The sequence below is a fragment of the Pagrus pagrus genome (genome assembly GCF_965226575.1).
Source record: "Pagrus pagrus genome assembly, chromosome: 23".
Classification (NCBI taxonomy): Eukaryota; Metazoa; Chordata; class Actinopteri; order Spariformes; family Sparidae; genus Pagrus; species Pagrus pagrus.
In genome coordinates this window covers 2,360,740-2,377,782 of record NC_140205.1, presented here as the reverse complement: position 1 = coordinate 2,377,782, position 17,043 = coordinate 2,360,740, and the positions used below count along the sequence as shown (strand labels likewise).

General features: G+C 41.2%; 2 protein-coding genes across 2 annotated transcripts; both read left to right on the top strand.

Moving 5' to 3' along the window:
- Positions 1–8,887: 8,887 nt before the first annotated feature.
- On the top strand, positions 8,888–10,540 carry LOC311252789 (E3 ubiquitin-protein ligase TRIM21-like; the record flags this gene model as incomplete). The annotated part of the gene is made up of 1 exon (XM_084346328.1): positions 8,888–10,540. The coding sequence occupies one exon, from the start codon at positions 8,888–8,890 to the stop codon at positions 10,538–10,540; it is 1,653 nt and encodes a 550-aa protein (XP_084202454.1).
- A 4,590-nt stretch (positions 10,541–15,130) lies between these two features.
- Positions 15,131–16,783, top strand: LOC311252788 (E3 ubiquitin-protein ligase TRIM21-like; the record flags this gene model as incomplete). The annotated part of the gene is made up of 1 exon (XM_084346327.1): positions 15,131–16,783. The coding sequence occupies one exon, from the start codon at positions 15,131–15,133 to the stop codon at positions 16,781–16,783; it is 1,653 nt and encodes a 550-aa protein (XP_084202453.1).
- Positions 16,784–17,043: the final 260 nt, after the last annotated feature.

The window sequence follows — 17,043 nt, the reverse complement described above, 5'->3', positions numbered from 1 at the left end:
GATTATTGGTGGGTTCTTGACAAAGTGGTATGGGTGTATTAAGTGGTTGTATGGGGCCTTGAAAAGGTTGTAGGGATCCTTGATGAGGTTTGTAGGAGACTTTGAGGGAGGTTGTAAGAGTAGGTAACTCTTGAAGGGGTTGTAGATGTTCTAGAGGCCCTTGCGGAGGTTTCAGGGACCAAAAGCTGTTGGAAGGGGCTTTGAGAAGGTTGTAGGGTCCTTAAAGATGAGGTTGTGGGGACATTGAGGAGTTTCTAGGGGGCCTTAATGAGGTTGTAAGGGTCAAAGAAGAGGTTGTTAGGAAAGGGCCCTTTGGCGAGGTTATTGGGGACACCAAGGTGGATGTATGGGTCAAAGAAGAGGTTGAGAAGCAAGTAGGAATCATTGAAAAAGAGTATTTGCAGTGGTTGCAATGGATACTGAGCAGGTTGTCTCCTAACAATCTTCTCAAGTCCTCCAGTAGATTGTAATTAACTGAGACTGACAATGAGAATATCCAAACTTGAATTAGTGATGAAACAATTTTTTTAGCTGACTTTTATGGACGTCACTGTCATTATAGCACTGATTTTAACATTTCATAGAATAATATAGGCCTAATTATTTGTTGCAGTGATACAAAAGTGAAGATAGATTTGTATGTTAATGTTGGTATGTTTTTTTTAAAATTTCATTTTGTTTCTTAATCTATGGTTTTCTTAGATAATTTGTTCATATTGTAAAGACGATAAAATATTAATCATAAATAATCATTGGCACAGATTTTTACCCTAAAACAACCTTCAGCTACAAGGTTACACGGTACATTTATTGTAATTTTTTAAATAAAAACACAACTTTTTTTGTGCTACATCTATTTAAGAAATTAGAGAGCCAGTTTCCACACGAAACATGAACACTTTGGACTTTCTTTAGATTTTCCAGTTTAAAAGCCCAGAACTTCTGTAAGGATCAAACATTTGGAAGAAAGCCTCTATATTCCTTCTTTATGTGGCGTCTGTAAAGGAGGTAGGAAGTCTCACCATCATTCACAAAACCCATTCATGACACCAGGTTGGTTTTCTGGTTATGTGGCGCCATCTAATGGCTGCATTACTTCTGTTTCCAAACATTAATACTACTGCACAGTAAATCACACAAAGATGTCTGTCGTGACAGGTACAATATGATTTATGTAACATAACATAACATAACATAACATGCATAGCTTGAGACCTCAAAGTGATAATCTAGTGTTAGTGAGCAGCACAGGAGACAGATGAACAATACAATTATTAATATGTACTTCTACCTCGCTGCAGCTCTATGTACCTGTAGATGAGTAAATAAGTAGGGGTCCTTGAGGAGGTCACGGTAGTCTTTAAGTACAACTAACGGATACTTAGAGATGATTTTTTTTAAGTATGTTAGCTGCCTACAGATATTTTAGTCCTAGAGGAGGTTGTGGAAACCTTTGAGGAGGTTGTCAGGTCCTTGGGTAAGCTTTAGGGGCCTTGAAGGAGCTAGAGGACTCTTTTACGAGATTGCGTGGGTAGTTGAGGCAGTTGTTGCGGCCCTTGACAAGGTTGCAGTAGTCCTTGAAAAGATTGTATCTATCTTTGAGGAGATTGGGGGACACTGAGGAGGCTGTGGTGATCATTGAACTGGTTAAAGGGGTCTTTAATGACATAGTAGGGGTCATTAAGAGGGGTCATGAAGACTGTAAGACCTCTGTAAGAAGTTGTAGATTTCCTTGAGGAGGCTGTAGTGATTACTGAAAGGGTTAAAGTGGTCTTCAAGGAGACTGTAGAGGTTTTTAAAGGGGCTGTAGGGTCCTTGATGAGATTGTAGGGTCACTGGAGTCACTGAAGGGGTTATAAGGGTCTTTGAAGATCGTGCGACCTCTGCAGGAGGTTGAAGGGTTCCTTGAGGAAGTCGTATTGGACTGTGAGGAGGTTGTACACAGTCATTAAAGAGGTTGGGTCCTTGAGGAGATTGTAGGGGTCACTGGAGTCACTGAAGATGTTGTCATGGTCTGCGAAGATTGTTGTACGGGTCCTTGAAGAGGTCAAAGGGATCATTTTTAAGGTTGATATCTCCTTGGTCAAATTCTAGGGGTCATTGAGGAGATTGCAGCAAACTTTGAGAAGGTTGCAGTGGTTCCCAAGGTCCTTGAGGAAATTGCAAGGTCATGGGGGTGCTTTAGGAGGTTCCAGGTTTCATTCGTGAGGCTCTAGTTCCAGTTAGGAGTCTTTTCAGAGGTTTTACTGGTCCTTAGGAAGATTGTAGGGGTCCTTGAGGAGGATTTTGGTCCCTCAGTGGTGAGATGGTCCACACATCCGCAGCAATGTGTTTTTACTGACTATACAAAGTAACATTTTTCAGTTTGATGATCATCTCCTGTGAGTTTGAAACTGTACAGAACATTAACATTGTGTGTACTAACTGCCAGAACAGTGCACACTCTGCATTAGCGAAAACATGCTAAGCTGTGAGAAGGAACAGTAAATGTATGCTGAGCTGTTAAAGCGGGGCATCTTATCCTTCTGTTTCAGTTGAATCAAGGTTGTGATTAATATTCTGACATTTCTTTCGCTCGGTGTCAGGTGCAGTTTTCTGCCTTTTCAGCTTATGCTTGCATTAAAGTGAACCGACAGCACAGAAAGTGTTTCTAATCCTCCAGCTTGTACATTGAGGTAATAATGTCTGAGTAATTGTGGCCAGGGGGGCCGGCTGGCTGACTGACAGCTCATTTAAACAGACACGGTGAAGGAGATGAGATGCGGGATTCAGAAACAGGAAGTTAATGAAGCTGGGGGGATGAGCGACAGGTACAACATCAGTGATAAACTCATCTTTCTTTGTGTAATTGAAACCTCATTTAGTAAAACGCGGTGATGCTGATTCACACATTTTCCCCGTAGAAAAAAAGATCCAATTTACCTGAAGACAAAGAATGAGAGTCTCATTAAACTTTAAATCAACTCAACAGACAGATACAGACACAAGTGGAGTATATGGAGAGTATCTGCCTCAGTTGCACTTTCAGAGGGTCCAGAGGTCTCGTGGTAAAAAAGCTACAAATGTCGCTATAAAACATAATATTTAATCTCAACTTTAGAATCGCAACACATCAAAACTGCATCTAAATATCGGGGTACTAATAATTATAATACATCCTGCCCTCATCATATCTGATGATGGGAAACAAGTACACTGCGGTGATGTATGGAAGAAACTCACAGACAACTCAAAACGATTTGAACCTGCAGTTAATGTCTTGGGAAAGCAGGGTTTCTCTTGTGGAAGAATTTATTATGATGTTCAAGTTACGGGAAAGACTGGATGGACTTTAGGAGTGGCTGAAGGCTCGGTCAGCAGGAAGGGAGAGATTGAACTGAACCCGAAAGGCTGCTGGTCTATATGCCTGAGGAACATTATCTTTCCTGTAAGTCAATAAACAATAAACTAATCACTGTTTTTGCAAAAAACCTTCTATGTTTCATATTTACAGCTACAACACATTAACAAGGGTTGGTAAGATTGTAGATATCAGCGAGGTCAAGGTCAGTTTTGAAAGTATCCAACGGAAACGGCTGGGAGATGTATTAGCCGCTAGTTCGCTACCTTCAACAGGATCTCTTAGCTGTTTAGTCTAATTAAAAACATAAACACACTACTCCATTAATGTTGAAATGCCACTAGATGCCAAATAGAAAATACTTTATTTTCCATAATAAAAGTTTTTGTTCAGAAACAATAGAACAAAACAAGTTTTCCCCCATACATTGTCATGTCTGGATTTGTTTCCTAAATAAACAACGTGCACAAAGTTATCACTCGAGAACAAATTAAAACAAATTATTTTATAGTTTTCAGAAACTACAACACAATAATTAAATAACATTTCTCCCTTTATTGAACTTCTTTTCTGGATTTTTTTCTTAAATAAACAAAGTGTACACAATTATCACTCCACAACAAATGTTATAAAACATTTAGAACAAATTATTTTCTTTTTTGGTTTCTTTCGCATTATTTTTCATACGCTTGTATGAATTTGTTGTGTTACGACTGTATCTTACAGCCTTTTTACAAATTATACAGCTTGCCGTTGTTTCATTTTCAGCCTGAAAATACGCCTCCTCCTCCTCTCTGACATTCTTCTGCTCCGTCTCTGTGCTGCTCGTGTGTGTGTGTGTGTGTGTGTGTGTGTGTGTGTGTGTGCTCGTTTACCTGAGTCACGTGACGGTACAACGTCAAATCACAAGAGGAGGAGGAGCAGCAGAGTGTGAAAGCAGTGGCACTTACACAGACACAGACAGCCAGGTCGCCTCTTTGATGAAACTGCAGCAGTGCATACAGGAGAGAGACTGAAACTAAAGTATCGATCTCATTACACTGGTATTGATCAATATCGATACCAACGTTGGTATCGATATTATCGATATTTGGATCGATCCGCCCACCACTAGTACTGCGCCGGTCTGAATAGAAGCGCCCTGTCAAAATTTAATACAGCTGAAAGTTTTCTACAGGCTGGATGGATTATGGTAATGAGTCAGAAGCCAGGTGCATGATGGGTATGGAGATGAGTGTGTCGGGGCTGGTTGGTTAGGATATGAGGCAGATTATGGAAATATGAGGGTCTGGATTTCAGATTTCCTCCAAAGCTCCCAAGACTTAGAGAGTCTTATCTCAAACAGATTAGCTTTTTGTGGAGGTCTGTCTCTCTGTCAACCTGTCTGTCCGTCTGTTATCGGTCTGTTCTCTCGTTCTCTGTGTCTGCCTCTCAACTCAACCTCGCCAGGACGTAAAAGACGTGACGAGTAAGACAAGTAAGTAATGAATCAGGAAATACTTTCCAGTTAATGAATCGTTAATGAGTAATTCCTGAATAACTGTTATAATGAGTTACTAGAGAACAGGAGATACAATATTAATGAATTACTAGGTAAATATTAGTTCATTAATATCTGTGAATCAACTTACTGACCACTTTCTTCTTGAGTTGTTTCTGATTAACTATCAACTACCTGCTGATTAGCACAAACTAGTGACGGCTCATTAGTTACTAATTACTTAATCATTACTCACTCTTTTTGTGTAGTTTTACCACAAAAGTCGTCGTATTTGTATATTAAAAGGAACCTTTTGTTTTAAATGTTGTTTGACATGAATTTATCAGATTTTTGTGTGTTTACTTGGTTTACAGGAGCATTAAACATGTTCACTATGAGAGCATTTGAGAATTATACCGTTCTGTTAGAGATAAAAACCATATAATCCCAGTAGAGTTTGAAAAACATCTCATGTGACACCTCACAGGGAGTGTAGAGCTCATATCAAAGCTGATCTCCTGGTGGGAAAACTATATTACCTGTTTTGCTATATTACCTTACATGACCTGTTGCACACCTGTCACCATGAACATTGCGGTTTGTAGGCGTACCTCTGAAATAATTGCAGACGTCAACCTGTTTTTCAGCTTCACTCTCATGCAAAGAAGACTGATGTCAGACCTGCAGTCTGATCAGTTGGAGATCAGTGAAACTAGTTTCATCAGATTTTCAACAACACAGCAGCGTCTTCAGCATACAACAGGTCAGTATAGTTAGGTTTCAGTTGATGTGTTTTAAGTGCTACTCTGTCTTAAATGTATATCCGGAGGAAAAAATACTCACCACTGAATGTAAAAAGTTGTTTTTGGCTTAAAAAACTTTTTTTTTGGGTGAAATAATGAAGTTGTGCAGGAAAGAAGGGGACCATGTTGCATTACAGGTTGGAGAAGTTTACATGTGGTTGATTTTGTACCTACTATTGATCTCATCAGTTTTCTTCTGGACTTGCTCGTACATCTCGCTCAGACCCGGTGCCACATGCTGTATTTTTTTTTTTACATCGATAGCAAAATACTAAAAACAACAAAATGTGGGGGGAGGGTGCGCAGCGGGCAACATCATGTACATTTATGAGTTAACAGTTTGAGTCAGGCCTGGAGACTGTTTTACGTCTGCTTAATGAGTAGGTTGGTTTGTAAAACAAGCAACCAGCACTTCATCCTGGCACCAGACCTGCAGTTGCTGCAGGGCAAATTTTTAAAAGCTGCTTTTCAGGTTAACAGGTATTTGTGTCAACAAGTTTAAGTGTAACTCTCGCCAAAATCCAACCAAGGCTTTTTTTTGTGAAGGAACCCGAGTCAAACCTTCGTGTAAAAGCATAATTACGACGAAAAAGCCACTTTTAAGATTTACCGTATTTTCATTTTCGGGTCAAAATAATTTTCAATGGCGTACTACGGGCAACTTTATGGTAGCATCAAAATCGCTATTTTTAAAACACTAAGAAGACTCGACACAACATGAAACTTTGCTCGCAGTATCACCAGGGTCTCTACACATGAACACGAGCATTGAGAACATTGTTTGTGTACACAGTTTACTGAAAAGAAGGTTTTTGAAGAACTCCCGCAAGCTGTAGATTGTTCGGCACGCCGCCGTCCTGCCAGTCGAGAAGCGTCGATCCCCGAGTGCGACGTAACATGGAGCTTTCCACCTTTACTCTCCTCCATGTTACGTCGCTGATGGGAGGCAACCGCCATTCCGACATAACGCCATTCTGACATTAGGCCCTAATTGTCGGAAAGGCAACACTTAAACCTTTAAGGAAACATCCCATCATTCAGAATTTTTTTGCCTCCTAAGGTCGGAATGGTGGTATTTATTTCTTTTTTAAATGTCTTGCCATTCTGACACATCTTTTAAAAGGGTTAGGGTTAGGGTTATGGGTTGCGGATTATGGTGAAACTTTGTCAGAATGCCGGGACGTTCTCATGTCGGAATAGTGGTATGTCGGAATGGTGACATGTCGGAATGGCGGTATGTTGGAATGGCGGTATGTCGGACTTTTGGGATGTCGGAATGCCAGCATGTAACCGTCGCTGATGACGTTGCTGACGTTGTTTATTTCTACAGTGGAATGATGCCTGTATATAACGTCGCCTTAACCATAACTGTGACATTTCTAATTCTACAATTCAATTTTATCCAGTTATCTTCCTTCTCTCCCTACTACAATTGTCTTTTATAACTGTATTAAAGTAATGAGTAAATACACCTTTAAATTTTATGCAGTGGACTGACTTTATTCAGGCAGGGTTTTCTCATGTTTCTCACAATACACTACAATCAGGGTCATTTTGACCCCTTGGAATATTTTACCATCTAAATTCCTTGAAGGACACACAACGAACATTGTGCAAAATAGTAGAGCCCGACTGATTTATCAGTAGGCCGATTTTATCAGCCGATATTAGCCTATCACAGATATAACGGCGTATATATTGTCCGATATGTACCGATATGAAAACCTTATATTTAAAAACTATAATGCAGAAAAACATGCTTGGGGTAATTTAAAATGATTTCATGTGTGAATCCAGCAGGATGAGTGATGGTTAGCCTACTTTATTTGAAGAGTTGTGGAGTCAGCAGGCTGCGGTTTCGTCTCCGGTGTTTTGTAGCTCAACTGCGGGCTGGCAGTCTCGGTCCAATAGCTGGAGGGATGTCGCGGCTCGTCCGGTACCCAGCGGGTCCCCCCCACCCCCACACACACACGCATATACACACACACATACACACACATGTATCCAGCTACTTAAAGCACAATAATAAAATAAAAGAGTGAGTAATAATAAATAAATAAATAGTAATAAATAAAACAGGGCACTAACAACAAGTATTGCGGAACTGAGGAAATGCTATCGTTTATGTATTTCACTGAGGAGAAAATAAATACTAAAGGAGGTTAAAAGTCTAAAACTGTGTTTTAATTGATAAAATAAATAAGTAAATAAACCATAAATAAAGTAAACAAGATAAAACAAAATAATTAAAATAAATAGATGAATAGTAAGTGAATAGATAAATAGAATAAGGCCAGGTTTGAGCAGGATAAAAACCAATAAATAAATAGAATTCAGCTAAAAGTCAGCCTAAAAACGAAGGTCTTATGGTTGGTCTTAAAAGTATCAACATTCTCCAACATCCTCCTCTGGAGGGCTCATACGATAAAAGCAAACCCGATAAACAAGTTGAGCCACGGCCATTAAGAGCTTTTAACCCTTATTAAAGGATCTTAAAATCAATCCTGAAGCAGACAGGTGCTCTGTTTTTGGTCTTAGTCAACACCTGTGCTGCAGAGTTTTGGAGTAGTTGTAACTGAGCTATGTTCTTTTTTTACATCGATAGAAAAATGCCAAAAACAAAAAAATGTGGGGGGAGCGTGCGCAGTGGGCAACATCACGAGGGAGGGAGGGAGGGAGGGAGGGACACTCTCAAGGGATGCTGTGATTAGTTGTTACATAAATGTATGAGTCAACAGTTTGAGCCAGGCATAGAGACTATTGTACGTCTGGTTAATGAGTAGTTTTGCTTGCGGTTGGTTTGTAAACCAGCAGTATACAGGCCTGTAGACAAACCTACTTTTTGTTGGTTGCAGTCCCTTCCCACTGCTGGTCATCCGGGGTGAACATCCGCCTCACCCACTTCTTCCTGGCACCAGGTATGCAGTTGCTGCAAGGGAAATTTTTAATACCCAATTTTACCGGTTTACAGGGAGTGTCTTTCTACTGAGGAGAGCAAATTAATTGTATACAACAATGTATATACAACATTAAAAAATACCTCATCTAAGTGTAGAATTTGTATGTGATTTTACCACCTTTAAACGATTCTGGTTGAATAACAGGTTTTGGTTTTTACAAAAATCAATCGTTGTAAGATTTGCCCCTTTGCCCTCAGTTTTTGTTGAAGTTGCTGCAGAGTGATGACATGAACTGGAGTCTACACTGTGCTGTGTAATAACATGTCTAACGTGCCACACTGTCTTTTGGCTGCAGGGCATCAACATGGAGGCTGCCAACTATCTGCTGACTGAAGAGCAGCTTTTGTGCTGCATCTGTCTGGATGTGTTCACTGATCCAGTCACATTACCATGTGGACACAACTTCTGCAAAAACTGTATCACAGAGCACTTGAATTATAATTCCCAGCGCCAGTGTCCCATGTGTAAAGAGCGTGTTGACAGAAAATATAAACTTGGGATCAATACTTTCATATCTGAGATGGCTGTTCAGTTCAGACAGTCAGCTGGAAAGAAAGCTGGGAACAGCTCAAAGCAACACGCTGGTCAACCCAGACAAGTTTCCTTTGACGTTCCCACTCGTCCTAAAGTGAAAGCCATGAAGTACTACATGTTGTTAGCGTTAGGCCTGGCGTGTATGACCATCTACTTCACAGTTAACCTTAAACTTCATCAGACAGTGTCCAGCCTGATGAAGGATCAGCTGTCTGATGTTGTCGTGGCAGACATGTGTACTGAGCATGGCAAACCTCTGGAGCTCTACTGCAAGAACGAACAAATGTCAATATGTCGGTCCTGCGCTGACTCAAGTCACAGATTTCACCATGTTGTTCCTCTGGAGGAGGAATACGAAGTAAAGAAAAGAGAGCTATGGAAACAAGAAGCAGATATTCAGCAGCAGATCCTGGAGAGACAACTGAAAATTCAGGAGATCAAACATTCGATAAAGCTCAGTAAGGACGCCGCAGACAGAGAGATGGAAGGTGGTGTTCAGGTCTTCAACACTTTGATACAGTCTTTGGAAAGAGCCAAGGCAGAGCTCGTTAGGATGATCAAAGAGAAGCAAGAAATGACAGAAAAACATTCAAAAGGTTTCATCCAAGAGCTGGAGCGGGAAACCTCTGGGCGGATGAGGAGACGGGCTGAGCTGGAGCAGCTCTCATGCTCAAAGGACCACCTCCACCTCCTCCAGAGCTTCTCATCCCTGAATGCTGCTCCACTCACCAAAGACTGGACGGAGGTGAGCATCTGTCCAGCATCATATGAAGGAATAACAAGGACAGCTTTGGTGAGCGCTGTGGAACAGCTGACAGACACAATCATAAAGGAGAAGAAGAAACTGCAAGAGGCTGAGCTGAACAACATCAAGCAGAATGCAGTGGAGGTGACTCTGGATCCTGATACAGCACATCCTGCCCTCATCATATCCGATGATGGGAAACAAGTACACTGCGGTGATGTATGGAAGAAACTCACAGACAACTCAAAACGATTTGAACCTGCAGTTAATGTCTTGGGAAAGCAGGGTTTCTCTTGTGGAAGATTTTATTATGATGTTCAAGTTACGGGAAAGACTGGATGGACTTTAGGAGTGGCTGAAGGCTCGGTCAGCAGGAAGGGAGAAATTGAACTGAACCCTGAGAAAGGCTGCTGGTCGATATGCCTGAGGAACAGAAAGTACTTTGTACTTGCTAACCATCCTGTTCCTCTCTCTGTAAATTATCATCCTGAGAAGGTGAGAGTGTTTGTGGATTACGACGAGGGTGCGGTCTCCTTTTATGATGTAGATGGTGCAGCTCTTCTTCACTCTTTTACTGGCTGCTCCTTCACTGAGAAAATATACCCATTCTTCAGTCCTGGTCCTACTGACAATGGCAGAAATTCTGCCCCTCTGATTATCTTTCCTGTAAGTCAATAAACAATAAACTAATCACTGTTTTTGCAAAAAACCTGCTATGTTTCATATTTACAGCTACAACACATTAACAAGGGTTGGTAAGATTGTAGATATCAGCGAGGTCAAGGTCAGTTTTTAAAGTATCCAACGGAAACGGCTGGGAGATGTATTAGCCGCTAGTTGCTAGCCGCAATCATGAAAGTACAAGCAAAAGTTACACAAGTAACTCAGTTCAAAAAGACTACACAGTGCATACAGGTGTGTGCTTCATGCGAATGTTAGCCGCAGTAGTAGGCTGTTGCTGCAGCCGTAGACAGTTCCCAGATCATATATGCTTTCATTTTGGAAGAAGCGGTTGTAATACAGCAAATACATTTTGATCATAATTTGAGCCATTCAGTCTGATAACATTTGGAAAGTACAGAAGAGCCGCAAGGTTAAATAATTTTATTCCCATTCAAGTTAGCTAGATGTCGGCTCGGTCGGTGGAAGTCTCAAGTGTGTACGCTCTTTGGGCCCCACAACAATGAAGATCCGGGTAAGTTTACACCCAGCCCGTTGAGCTTGTTTGGCTTCACACTCCACTCGGCAGCTTTCTGTTTTCCTTTAGGTTATTTTGTAAAACAAACGCCCAACGGCAGAGCTGATGCAGAACTCAAAGACTTTTACTTTGAGTTGATTTGTTGTTATGTGGTGTTCACTGGGCTCTATTTGTCCACAGTTTATAACCATAATAAAGCCGGGACATAAGCTAATGCTGTCCGTTTCGATAGCTTGCTCGTTTTCATGTAGTGACTGTAAACGATGACTAACTTACTAAAACACTATGAACGTCTTGTCTTGTAAAGTTGCAGATTTCTTAGTTCATGCAGATAATCAACATAATAGTTGAACAGTGTGGTCGGGAGGTAACGTTAGGCTATTGTTGTCATCGGAAACATTAGCATGCTACTGAGCTACTGTTGTCGTACCGAGTTGGTTGTAGTTATTACACCAAACACAACGTCAGCTTGCACTCTACACTTGACTTTACATCTTGTTTTTCTTTTTCTTTCTTCAGTCATCATGTACAATTAGGTTGTTCATTTTGAATTTAGTTTGCACCCATGTACTGACATTAGCTAGGTAACAACACATTGTTTTTCCATTTAACACATTAGCAGCTACAGTAAAAGAGGCAGGCTGTGCAGGATCCCTGTCTGCTAGCTAGCTGCTATCATGCATGAAAAAGAAAATAAACAAGATGGTTCGACGTTATAGCCTAACATTAACTTTAGCTACTTTCCCCTCTAGAAGAAGCCCAAGCTTAATTATTTTTAGGTACACAATTCTCACACACTACAATTGCATTTCCAGATAGATGCTAATAATAACAGATCGTTTTTTTCCCATGTAATATCAACTAGCTGCTAGCTAGCTAACGTTAGCTACTTCCCTCTAGTAGCTCCAGCTGCAACACTCTTTTCGAAATTATACATTTTTACATAATTTCTATTCCCATTACCTCTTTGATTGCTGACCACCTTTGGGGGGAAAAACATGGAAATCTTTTTTTGTGACATCCCAAAGACAGCTGAACAGCTTGCTGTTGTCAAGCCTGCCTGTTGTCAAGTGCGCCTGCTGCCTGACGCCGCTGTTTTGGGTGAATGACGTGCGACCTGGAGGTGTTAATCAGTAGTGGCTTTTTAAAAAAAAAAATTATTACTCAAACTTGTCCAAAAACACTGTTTTATCGAAGCATCAACATAAGATAACCATAGTTTGAGGATGTGATCTTAAAAAAAATTAAAAATTAAAAAAATAATTTATTTATTTAATTTTTTAAATTAATATTCGGGGCTAATTAAAAAACATCTGGGGCTTTAGTGGGACGCCACTGGAACATAGTACAAGATTCTGACTCCAATCAGTACTAGAGAACCCAGCGGGAACGTTTCAGAACCGAGCCTTTTGCCTGCCCGATTTTGTTGAATTGCTCAGATTTTTTTGATCTGGTCATTTTTTGTTTTTATACAATCGGGAGTCTGCACAGGGTGTTTTATTTTGAAAATTGACCAGGTGCTCTATGCCGTTCCTGTGTCTCTGACTTTCTGCCCACGCGATCTGCTCTGTGCAACTTGTTGCAGCTTCCGCCAAAAATCAACCAGGCAGCCGGAACGCAAAGCAGCCGAGCGCGGCTCGACTCCACTGTGCGCCGGAGCTGATCGCAGCCGCTTGTGATTTGTAACACACTAACTGCTACTAGGGGATGGAGAGTGACGGCAGATTAACAAGGGGGATGCTTTTTGGTAAGTTTAGATTTTACCTACTCGGTTGTACATCTGCCTTCACAACCGTTTAGATTTGTAGGCATACATCTGAAAAAACTGCAACATGAACCTGTTTTTCAGCTTCACTCTCAGGCAGAGGAGACTGATATCACACCTGCAGCCTTATCAGTTGGAGATCAGTCACACTTGTTTCATTACATTTCCAACAACACAGCAGAGTCTTCAGCATACACAGGTCAGTACAGTGTGGTTTCTGTTGATGTGATTTTAGTGCTACTCCGTCTTCAATGTATATCTGGAGGAAAAAATACTCGCCACTGAATGTAAAAAGGTTGTTTTTTGGTTAAAATAATTTTTTTTGGGTGAAATAATGAAGTAGTGTAGGAAAAAGGGGGACCATGTTGCATTACAGGTTTGAGAAGTTACATGTAGTTTAGATTTTACCTTCTCGGTTGTACATCTGTCTCACCGAACATTTAGATTTGTAGGCGTAACTCTGAAACAACTGCAACATTAACCTGTTTTTCAGCTTCACTCTCATGCAGAGGAGGCTGATATCAGACCTGCAATCTGATCAGTTGGAGTCAAACTTGTTTCATCACATTTTCAACAACACAGCAGAGTCTTCAGCATACACAGGTCGGTACAGTGTGGTTTCTGTTGATGTCTTTTAAGTGCTACTCTGTCTTAAATGTATATCTAGAGGAAAAAATACTCACCACTGAATGTAAAAAGGTTGTTTTTGGCTTAATAAATGTTTTTTGGGGTGAAATAATGAAGTTGTGCAGGAAAGAAGGGGACCATGTTGCATTACAGGTTGGAGAAGTTTACGTGTAATTTATTTCTTACCTACTATTGATCTCATCACTTCTCTACCTGACTTTAATTTACAGTTGCTCGGACCGGCGCCAAGAATAGTATTTTGTACCTCCTCTGTTTGGGCTTTATACATCGATAGAAAAATACTCAAAACAAAAAAATGTGGGGGGAGCGTGCGCAGCGGGCAACATCACGAGGGAGGGATACTCTGCTGTGATTAGTTGTTGCGTAAATGTATGAGTTAACAATTTGAGTCATTCATAGACTGTTCTACGTCTGGTAAAACAAACAACCAGCATCATGGGTGCTACTACAGGCATTGTTATCTGGAATTTCCCCTGTTAACACGCCTACTTTTGGCTGCTGCAGTCCATTCCTGCTTAACATCCGCCTCACCCACTTCATCCTGGCACCAGGCATGCAGTTGCTGCAGGGGACATTTTAACCCTCTGAGATCCAGGGTTTAATTGGCCGTTTTTGACTACTTTTGATTTTACCATTATATTTTACCTTAAAAACTGTTTACCTTGCCTTGTTTGGTGTCATTTTTTTCAGCACAACCTCACATGTGTGACTTTACAGTTAGTTTTTCATTTTGACATACTGTATTAACACATTGGACCTAAAATCACACACAAAACATAAAATCTGAGTAGGAAAAAGTTTGATTTTTTACTGTGAAAACCAAAACCATGTTTAACGAACCATTTTTATAACATAGAATGCAAATATAAATCGTTGTTTGCTAAATTTGTACATAAGTTTTTGAAATTTACAAAGTTACATACAGCTATTTACATTAAAATGCAGGCAATGCCTCGGACTTTTTTTGTACAACTATTTACAAAACAACCAGGTGCTACAATAAGAGAGAGGCACATCACAGGCCTGACACTTCCAGGGTGTCACCAAATCAAAAGATGGATCATCCACCTCATCGTCAAAGTCCTCACTCTCTGGCTCAGACTCTGGCTCCCTCAGCTCCTCCCAGCTCAAAGAAGAGCTGCACTGCCCGCTCCACTTTCAGTAGTCGCCTCATTGTTTTGACACACAAAACCAAAAAACGACTACACTACACACTAAAAACACTACACTACACACTTCACTACACACTAACTATACACTCCAAACGCCCAAAATGCTCGCTATGGCTCGTCTGTCTTTCGTCGCCGTCACTCCGACAACCTTTCCCCTGTTCCTCAGCAACCAAATGCCATTTTGTGATTGGTTGATGTGCTGCATTTTTCCACCAATAGGAAAAATAGGGGTAGACATGTTTTTTTTGCTTGCAAGCACTTTTCTTAGAATAGCCCGTTTTTACCGTTTCTTCCTGCACCAAACGTGACGACAATATTCAGGAAAAAGCATTTCTTACCTTTGATTAATCATTGTAAGATTTGCCCCTTTGCCCTCAGTTTTTGTTGAAGTTGCTGCAGAGTGATGACATGAACTGGAGTCTACACTGTGCTGTGTAATAACATGTCTAACGTGCCACACTGTCTTTTGGCTGCAGGGCGTCAACATGGAGGCTGCCAACTATCTACTGACTGAAGAGCAGCTTTTGTGCTGCATCTGTCTGGATGTGTTCACTGATCCAGTCACATTACCATGTGGACACAACTTCTGCAAAAACTGTATCACGGAGCACTTGAATTATAATTCCCAGCGTCAGTGTCCCATGTGTAAAGAGCGTGTTGACAGAAAATATAAACTTGGGATCAATACTTTCATATCTGAGATGGCTGTTCAGTTCAGACAGTCAGCTGGAAAGAAAGCTGGGAACAGCTCAAAGCAACACGCTGGTCAACCCAGACAAGTTTCCTTTGACGTTCCCACTCGTCCTAAAGTGAAAGCCATGAAGTACTACATGTTGTTAGCGTTAGGCCTGGCGTGTATGACCATCTACTTCGCAATTAACCTTAAACTTCATCAGACAGTGTCCAGCCTGATGAAGGATCAGCTGTCTGATGTTGTCGTGGCAGACATGTGTACTGAGCATGGCAAACCTCTGGAGCTCTACTGCAAGAACGAACAAATGTCAATATGTCGGTCCTGCGCTGACTCAAGTCACAGATTTCACCATGTTGTTCCTCTGGAGGAGGAATACGAAGTAAAGAAAAGAGAGCTATGGAAACAAGAAGCAGATATTCAGCAGCAGATCCTGGAGAGACAACTGAAAATTCAGGAGATCAAACATTGGATAAAGCTCAGTAAGGACGCCGCAGACAGAGAGATGGAAGGCGGTGTTCAGGTCTTCAACACTTTGATACAGTCTTTGGAAAGAGCCAAGGCAGAGCTCGTTAGGATGATCAAAGAGAAGCAAGAAATGGCAGAAAAACATTCAAGAGGTTTCATCCAAGAGCTGGAGCAGGAAACCTCTGGGCGGATGAGGAGACGGGCTGAGCTGGAGCAGCTCTCATGCTCAGAGGACCACCTCCACCTCCTCCAGAGCTTCTCATCCCTGAATGCTGCTCCACTCACCAAAGACTGGACAGAGGTGAGCATCTGTCCAGCATCATATGAAGGAATAACAAGGACAGCTTTGGTGAGCGCTGTCGAACAGCTGACAGACACAGTCAGAAAGGAGAAGAAGAAACTGCAAGAGGCTGAGCTGAAAAACATCAAGCAGAATGCAGTGGAGGTGACTCTGGATCCTGATACAGCACATCCTGTCCTCATCATATCCGATGATGGGAAACAAGTACACTGCGGTGATGTATGGAAGAAACTCACAGACAACTCAAAACGATTTGAACCTGCAGTTAATGTCTTGGGAAAGCAGGGTTTCTCTTGTGGAAGATTTTATTATGATGTTCAAGTTACGGGAAAGACTGGATGGACTTTAGGAGTGGCTCAAGGCTCGGTCAGCAGGAAGGGAGAAATTGAACTGAACCCTGAGAATGGCTGCTGGTCTATATGCCTGAGGAACAGAAAGTACTTTGTACTTGCTAACCATCCTGTTCCTATCTCTGTAAATTATCATCCTGAGAAGGTGAGAGTGTTTGTGGATTACGACGAGGGCGTGGTCTCCTTTTATGATGTAGATGGTGCAGCTCTTCTTCACTCTTTTACTGGCTGCTCCTTCACTGAGAAAATATACCCATTCTTCAGTCCTGGTCCTACTGACAATGGCAGAAATTCTGCCCCTCTGATTATCTTTCCTGTAAGTCAATAAACAATAAACTCATCACTGTTTTTGCAAAAAACCTGCTATGTTTCATATTTACAGCTACAACACATTAACAAGGGTTGGTAAGATTGTAGATATCAGCGAGGTCAAGGTCAGTTTTTAAAGTATCCAACGGAAACGGCTGGGAGATGTATTAGCCGCTAGTTCACTACCTTCAACAGGATCTCTCAGCTGTTTAGTCTAATTAAAAACATAAACAAACTACTCTATTAATGTCGAAATGCCACAATCATGACAAACAGACC